The sequence below is a fragment of the Poecilia formosa genome, unplaced genomic scaffold, assembly GCF_000485575.1.
Source record: "Poecilia formosa unplaced genomic scaffold, Poecilia_formosa-5.1.2 Scaffold554, whole genome shotgun sequence".
NCBI classification, from domain to species: Eukaryota; Metazoa; Chordata; class Actinopteri; order Cyprinodontiformes; family Poeciliidae; genus Poecilia; species Poecilia formosa.
Genome location: NW_006800493.1, coordinates 118,282 through 127,265, shown reverse-complemented (window position 1 = coordinate 127,265; position 8,984 = coordinate 118,282). Strand labels below are relative to the sequence as shown.

General features: G+C 38.6%; 1 protein-coding gene across 1 annotated transcript in view; it reads right to left on the bottom strand.

Moving 5' to 3' along the window:
* Positions 1-8,984, bottom strand: part of cemip (cell migration inducing hyaluronidase 1) — a 213,119-nt gene that overhangs the window by 140,100 nt on the left and 64,035 nt on the right. The window contains exon 7 of the mRNA XM_016665182.1: positions 1,873-2,020. Within this exon, the coding sequence (XP_016520668.1) occupies positions 1,873-2,020 (148 nt within the window). The remainder of the gene's footprint in view (positions 1-1,872; positions 2,021-8,984) is intronic.

Here is an 8,984-nt window from a genome sequence, read left to right as displayed (position 1 = left end):
ATCTTCATCTTGCCTTGGTCTTTGTCTTTGTCTTTGGGGTCCGAACCCAGCTGATGAGAGAAGTGCAATTTGAAGCCACATGTTGTGGGGCTAACAGGTTGGTCCCCATATGCAGAACAGTCTTCGCTCTGTGGCCCCAGCTCTTCTTCAGCTGTGGAGTTCTTTGTCCATCTCAATCTTGGCTTGAAGCTGCCTGGAGGATCCAACCAAAGATTCCTCTTTTGCACTCACCTTGTAAAGGGTTTATCCACGCTTTTGGTGCATTTGCATTGGCTAGCACTGTTGCTGTGCCTGTTTCATTGGCTGACTGCTTGGACCGATGATCTCATATCCATCACCGTCTTGGAGACATTATGACCTGATGTTTGTTCTAATGACCCCGAGTTGCTCAACAGTCCTCTTGCGTCCAACCTTTTCTTATGAAAGTTGAAGTTCAACAATAATGCCTTGGTCATCTCTGCTCTCTCATCAGTTCCTCTTTTCCCCTGACCTTTCACCTACCATCTACCTCCAACACAACATCAGTGATCTTTAATTGGTTACACATTTTACACCATTTTCAAGTTCAATGTCAAAATTACATTTATAATCTTTTAGTTTCTCTGAATTAGCATTCATTTATTATAATAACCATAACTTATTAGTTACTCTTATTATAATCATGAGTTATTACAGACACTTCTGAAAAGAAACCAGGAATAATCCATTATTCTAATTATTTGATACCATCCATTATTCTAATTATTTGATACCAAGTTACAGTTACTTGTCTCACCTGTAAGTACTTCCACAAGTGTAAAAGTAAGTGTAAATATTCCTATAATCAAACCAATATCAACCATTGGTTAAACCAATATTAATTATTGGCTTAATTATAAGTTATTATTATTGCTGTAAGTATTTTACTCTGGGTTTTATCCAATTACTCAAAATGTTTAGATTTTATTCTTTAAACCTTTAATGCTTTGAAATAAGGAATAGTCTGAACTATTTTTATACATATGCAGGCTAGAAACTTACTTCCTCTCTCTTCAGGAAACCTGGTCTTCCTGTTTCATGACTCTCTTTCTGCCTGACAATGATTTTTTTAATGATTAAATAGAAAAAAGTAGAATTAAAGCAAAGTTTGCAGGACACAATGTCATTACATGTCAGCTGTGTAATCAATTTTAAAGGTAACTTTATTTATTGTTACTATTAAACTAAATTATCCAGCATGGGGAAGTGGGATGATCTAGACTTTTCTTAACACACTGGATTTTAACTACTAATAATATACACCCCAGAGTTACAAAAATAGAATGTGACTCTATAAGAGTAAAACTAACTAAGGGCTATGATTAACATAGTTTCAGTTCTATTCATGTTTTAATTTTTTAGAGCACAAGATTTTTGCAAATAATTCAAAGTTTAAACTGGTTTTGTTATGTGTCTTTTATCTGGCCATTTTGTGTAAGATTTAGCAACTAACAACAGAAAATGTCCACTGCATTTTTCGTAGACACCTGCAAAATTATTTTTTACATACCTTTTTTTTCTCTGAGAAGCTAATAATTCAGTAATGTGTTTTTTTCTTTTGACAACTTTTCATGATAAATACAGAAACTACAATACAAATCAAGACAGCATCAATAATGATAGTAATATTAATCAGGAAATAATATTCACTGAAAGTTGCCTACATCTTCTTTCATGGTAAGAGACCTGGATAATGGGTAGAGTGCCGCTGGCCCCCAAAAGTTTGAGAAATCCTACCCTAAGCAATCATTTATAGTTAATAGTCAAACCAGATCTACTGTTGCACAGTACTGCACTCCTTATGGTTGAGAGAGTTTGCATGTTCAAAGGCAATGTTAGGGGTGAGAAAATTACCAAGTTTTCCACAGAGGAATCTGACTTGGTAGTTGTGACATAGGCCATGAATCTGGTCCTTGTTGAGACAGACAAAACCATAGTCCTTGCTGATCTTGTAGATGACATCTCCTGTCTGGTTGAAGGGTATTCCATCATGGGTTTGAACCTGAACAAACAAAGTGTCAACTAAGCAACTGAAGGTACTTGCATTCAATACAGTAAACCCACTTTGTTTCTGATGATTTTTGTTCCCCAAAACTTTGTTTTTCCCTTTATGAAATTTAACACCATTAATTCAGTTAACTAAAATATTAATTTTGTCAATGGATAGCTCTTTCACGGTCAGGGCTTGACAGGACTTGTTTATTTTCATTTTTCAGGAAATCTGATGTGGATTTTCTGCTGAATTTAGAATCATTGTCTTGTTTCTAATGAATCTCCATATTCAACAGTTAGCTAAATATGGAGTTCAAACATTATCAATATTCACAATATTCCTCATAAATATTGATTTATTGCAGTGGCTCTTAATACAAGCTATGTGTTATTTAAATTATAACTTAAGTTGCTTTACACCTTTTTTTGAGGGTTTGGGAGGGTTGCCATGTCCTGGTTGGCTTGAGGATCTATACATGTGAGGAGATTGAATATCTGGGAAGCATCATAACTTGAACTTAAGGCTCAGCACCAAAGTTTTTCTAAAAAAATATAAAGATTTTAATTTGTGGGTTCTGGTAATGGCGGCTTGCTCAGAGCTCGCTTTGGCTCTGCTACCTTCCGTAAAATCCTGGAAAATATTTGTTACAGTGACACTGAACGACGTTTAAAACGGCTGTGATGCCTCTCTCACAAAGGAAGCCCAGTAAAAATCCCAGCAAGCCGACTCTGTGAAAATAGAGAGGCTAATATGACCACATGCGGGACAACTAGGGTTGCCACTCATCCCGTAAAATACGGAATCGTCCTGTATTTGGCTGTTAAATGTTGCGTCCTGTATTGAACTGATATAGGACGGGATTTGTTCCGTATTTCTATAAATGTCCGATAGACTCGCCCATCACACACTAACCCTAACCCCTAACACTAAGTGTAACAATATTGACCAAAATTGTTACACTTGTTGTGTATTAGTTGACCTTAATACACAATTAAGGTCAACTAAATTCTGGTGGCGCTAAAGGACCCCAGAAAGCTACGGACCGACCCATAGACATGAATACATGTAGATGATAATATATATGAATATGATAAAAAAGTATATGATGTCTATGGACCGACGCTGTTGTCACGGTTGCCTAGAAACGGACACTATATGCAGCCGCAGTAAGGTGCTATCAGCCCGCATCTTTTTAAAACGTCCTTGACCCGATACTCCACTGTCCTTAGAAGCAAAACCTCTCGTAAAGATACAGACCTGAGTGGGAATAATGTTTGTGAGGATGAATAAATGAGCATCTTTTCATCCCTCAATCATCTCCTGAGGCTGATATGGCAGAACATTTTATTATTGATTTAAGTTTTTTATTGTGCTTTTAGTCAGCTATTATATATCGTTTATATATATAGTTTGATTATTTGATTATTTAATGTGTAATAATATCAGCCAAAATAATACTAATGGTATTAAAGAAATACTTTTTTTTACCATAAATAAAGAAAAAATCATACAAATAGATTAACAGTAAACACATCAATATTTCCTACTTTAAAATGTTTCTTTTTTTTTAAAGATTGTTTTGGCTCTAGTGGCCTTTATTTGATGGTTAACTGACAGGAGGGTGGGGAATGGGGGAGGGGATGCAGCGAGGGTTGCCAAGGCCAGGAATTGAGCTTGTGACGGCTGTGTTGAGGACTAAGGCCTCCATATGTGGGTTGTGCTTAACCCCTGCGCCACCACAGCACACCCCCTTTAAAAGGTTTCTTAATGCTTTCTGTATGCTTTATTTTGAAATGCTGATATATTTTATGAATTCAGTGTTCAGTGGTCAGTTAATGTATTATTAATGCACCAGACACAGACCTACAGCCCAGGAGCGGTGGTAGATGGGGGCCAACGGGGTACCTAAGAAATTATACTAAATAAATGTCTTATGTTAATACTCAGTGATGTGGATTTTTTTAACCTTCACAATTTTACTTTAACAATGAATTAACAATTATAGTGCTGCACTTTTAGCTGCTGTATGGAGATAGGATCACACTTTCCATCTGCCAGGGATCTTCAACCTGGATCTCTGGAGACAGATGTGGCTCTTTGGCTCACTTATTATATCAAATGATGAAATACTGCTCTGTTGTTTTTGTTTGCTTCAAAAACCACTGACTAAAATACCAGGATGTTCACATAACTTTTATACTTCTGACTGTCTGAGGACACATTTTGAATATTAAATCAGGTGTTATGATCAGTTACTCAGTACTTGAGTAGTTTACCAAATACTTTTTATACTTGCTTAATTAAACGTATTTAAAGTATACTACTCTGACTGGAGTACAGTTTTGGGGTACTCTAACTGACCTCTATGCATGAACGGTTGCTCTATGGATCACTTTTAAAGACAAAAAACAAAGCCATAAAATAATGTCTATCACTGCAGTGGACGTCCCACCACATGAGAGTAGGGTGACGTGCTGCGATAGGCGTCCCTTATTTTTATGTCTGAAAGGTGGCAACCCTAGCTACAGACCCACACTTAGCAGCTCTGATGGAGCCTGTGCCATTTGCAGCGCTGCTGTTGCTCCTCCCACACTTTAGACTGAACCATTGTTCTAATGGTGGTGGGGGTGGACCTAAAATTTTATTCTAATTTTTTTCTTACATGTATGGCAGATTTATTTCGGTCTTTGTTTCTATTGCCTCTTCATATACAAAGGTTTCTTTTATGATTTCTTTGGGAGGGACAATTTCCTAGTTTGGGGGGGGGGGGTCACCCAGGATTTCCTCCAATGTGTACAAGGAATGTAGTATCATGTGCTTTTCTGCAACATGGCTGCATGAGCAGAACTAGCACCCTGCTTGGACACAACCTGGGGATTGACTACCCTCAGTTGGTGAGGGTTTCTGATGATTTAAGACCTGAAACATCCAATGACCCTGTGCTCATGACTATGTGTAAAAGGCTGCACCTCTAAGAAATCTCATGGAACAATGCAAAACAAAACAAAAAATGTGTGTGCACACGTGCATGCGTGTGCATGTATAAGCCATAATAAAATGATGACAAATGATAAATCTAAATAATATGAGTTTCACTTTCTAAGAGCCAAGCAATATTGAACTTATTTAAATTTTTTTCAGCTGTCTTCATGTAGCCCACAGCGAGGTCTGGTTTTATATGTCACATTTCCCATACACGTGTCATTAAATCCTAGGAGGGTTGCTTAGATTTCAACCAAGACTTCACCTCAGTTATGGTGATGTCCTAATAAACAGAGGAGGCTGGGACTATTTTCCATATCTCTTTATTGTTGTGCTATTTCCATGGTAACCAGAGAGACAGAACTTGCACATCTCAGAATACAAGGACTGTACCAACTCAGGTAAATCAATGGGGGTAAATACACCACATCATCCCCCTTTTAGATGAGAATAACATTTTTATCTACATTAATCAAAATAAACTAAGGTCACTTATTCTAGCTAAAGTGCATTTTCATGTAGAACCAAACAGTAACCCAAATATATATTTACTTGACAATCAAGACATTTTTTCTTTACAATTACCTCTGCATCTATCTCAGATGTAACCCTTAATGAAATATGAATAATAACAGAACGTAACATGCATAACTGTTATGCCTAGATAAAACACAAGGTTATTCAAAATATCGTTTTGGTGTCTTCCGTGGTCGTGTTGAACGCCTCACCACCACTGGAGGATCTGGGGAAACAGGAGGTTGCACTCCAGAGTCCAGAGCACTTTGTTCAGGTGTAACGTTTACATCATTTTGCTCGTGTGTTGGTGTTTCAGGGTCATCAATATCTGGTTCAGCTTGGTTACGAAGTTGATCCTCATGTCGTCTGTGCACAGCGTTCAAGTACCGCTCTTTTACTTCATAAGAGACTGGACCAGTTTGTCTTACAACCTGTCCAGGTATCCAGTTGTGAACTCCTCCCCCTGTGTTGTGAAGATAAACAGCATCATCCACGGAAAAGGAACGGTCCACAGCTATGAAGTCATGTTGAGCTTTTTGTTGATATTGCTTCCTGCGAACGGTCTCCTTGGTGTTAGGTTTGATTAAATCCAGTCTGGTATGGATGTGTCTGTGCAAGAACAATTGTGCTGGAGACTGACCTGTTGTGCAGTTTGGGATAACACAGTACTGTAGCAAAAACAATGAAAGTTTGTCCTCAATGCTGCATGAGCGTGTGGCAAGCTTTTTCTTGACTACGTTGAATGTCTGCACATATTTTTCGGCCAAACCGTTTGTGTCAGGATGTCCTGGTGCACTTGTTGTGTGCAAAATGCCATTTTGTTTCACAAACGCTTGGAACTCTGCAGAAGTGAAGGTGGTGGCATTGTCTGTGACTATTTGTTCAGGAAGTCTATATGAAGCAAACAGTCTCTTCAGCTTTGTAACCATGGCTTGTGATGTGATGTGTGGCATACGAAATACCTCCAGCCACTTTGAATATGAATCGACCACAATCATGAACATGCTGTCGAGGAAAGGTCCAGCAAAGTCGATATGTAGTCTCTTCCAGGATTCACCTGGGAACTCCTAGGGGTGCAGTGGAACATGCTGTGGCATCTTCTGTTCCAGCTGACATATTTCACATGTTTTGCAGACCTGTTCCAGGTCATGATCCAGATTTGGCCACCAGACATATTTGCGAGCTAAGGCCTTGGATTTTACAATTCCTTGGTGACCAGAGTGAATCTCGTTTAACATAGCCTTTTTCATTTTTGAGGGTGTAATCACTCTGGTTCCCCACAAAACGCACCCATCTCAGTTGAAAGCTCATTCCTCTTGTTGTGATAAGCCTTTAAACTCTCATCTGTAACAGTGGGCCAGCCTTCCATGACATACTTCATGCTTCACTTTAGCTGGCTGCAAAGGCAGGTGTGAGAACTTTTTCAAGTGTGTAGGATGTGAAATTACTTTTTGCTGCTCCTGTGTCAATTTCCATTTCCAAATTAACATTGTCTATTGCAAATGTTGCTTTATGTTGTTCATTATCCTCAGCACTAACAGGCAAAATGGCTAAGTCCTCTTCAGGGTCTTCCTCAGTTGCCACATACTTTGTCTCTCTGCTGCTCCTGCTTGGCACACTCTTTTCATGACTCTTTTGCACTTTAGCCCGACATGCTTTCCTAATGTGTCCAATCTTTCCACAATTATGGCATTTGGTCTCTTTGAAATGACATTAATTTGTATTGTGATTTTTTTACTTTGCATCTGTGGCACATATTTGTTTTTACTGGCTTCACCTCGTGAATGTTTGCCTCACTAGTCCATTCACCTTCGGCGCCTCTCAGCTGTCGAGTGTCTCTCTCTGCAGTCTCCATATTGAGAGCAATCTCAAAAGCCGGTCCTGCGAAAGCAACCTCCTCTGGCACGCTTCATTTTTAATTCCACTTACTGATTTCCATCCCTCAGTGCAGAATCCAGTGACACAGTTAGCTGCTTGTTGTTTTAGCTCTGCGACATACTGGGCAACAGTCTGACTCGTCTTTAGGTTGCATCTATTAAAACGGAAACGTTCAGCAACTAATAATAAAGAACATTATGGGATCATAATGTTCTTTCAAAATGTCCACAATCTCGCCAAAAGTCTTGTCTTTTGGTTTTTCAGGCTATTCTAAGTTTCGTAAAAGCCTGTATGCTTTAGCACCCATTACACTTAGCAACACCAGACAATGTCAATGTCGTTAGCTTCCAGGTACTGCTCTAGCCGCTCGATATACGCTGTCCACGGCTCAACCTCTGGTCTGAAGTCATCTATTTTGCCAACCTTACCCATTGTACTAACTAGTACTGATACTTGACGTCTTCTCTCCTCCGAAAAGTATCCTCATCGCCAGTTGTGATGCCTGAATAAACAGAGGAGGCTTGGACTATTTTCCGTATCTCTTTTTTGTTGTGCTATTTCCATGGTAACCACAGAGAGAGAACTTGCACGTCTCAGAATACAAGGACTGTACCAACTCAGGTAAATAATGAGGTAAATGGGGGTATGTATTCATTATTTTTTTATTTTGTAACCAGGTTGCTGTGTATTGCAGACTTAGGTCCCTCTTGAAAATGAGATCAAGATCTCAATGGGGTTTACCTTGTTAAATAAAGGAAATAAAAAACAACAACAAAAAAACACCACAGATGACATGACTATATATGAGAGAAACCAGTCTCCTCACACTGTAAGCTAGTTAACCTTGCAGTGATTCTTTGAATCTGGATTTTCACTAAGTCCAAATTTTTGGTCATGACACTATATGATCAGTTAAAGTTAGTGTGATTGTGTGGCTTGCTGCAGCTCTCCTTGCAAATTTACTCTGATAGATTCTCTATCTCTCACCTTTGTGGAAAAGCATAATCTTTTCTAACTATCTTGCTGAATTTCTAAGGGATGGGAACTGGAGGAAAAATCACAAAAGAGAAACCCTATTTAATCCTAGTTGCTTCTTATCCTTGAATCACATTGTGATCCGCAATATAAAAAAATCCCTCTATCAAATCAATCAATCAAATTTTATTTGTATAGCACATTTCAGCAGCAAGGCATTTCAAAGTGCTTTACATAATTAAACATAAAAACACAGAGTCATGCAACATTGAATCAACAATCAAAAACATAAATTTTCCTGCCGGGTTGAAGTTCTGCCCTTTGAATCAACAGAAAAAAAATAAAATAAAATAAAAAGTGGGGGGGCACTCCAACCGTCACCCCTTTCCAACAACGGGGGGGGGACTCTAAACCCACACCCATTTTCTCCCTGACGCTTGAACCTAGGTTGGGATTCAAATCCTAATTGTTGTTTATGTTCCAAAAACAACTCTAAACAGGTTTTAAGTTGAGATTTAAAGGCTCTCAGTGTTTCAGCTGTTTTACAGTTTTCTGGAAGTTTGTTCCAAATCTGTGGTGCTTAGAAACTGAATGCTGCTTCTCCTCGTTTTGTTCTGGTTCT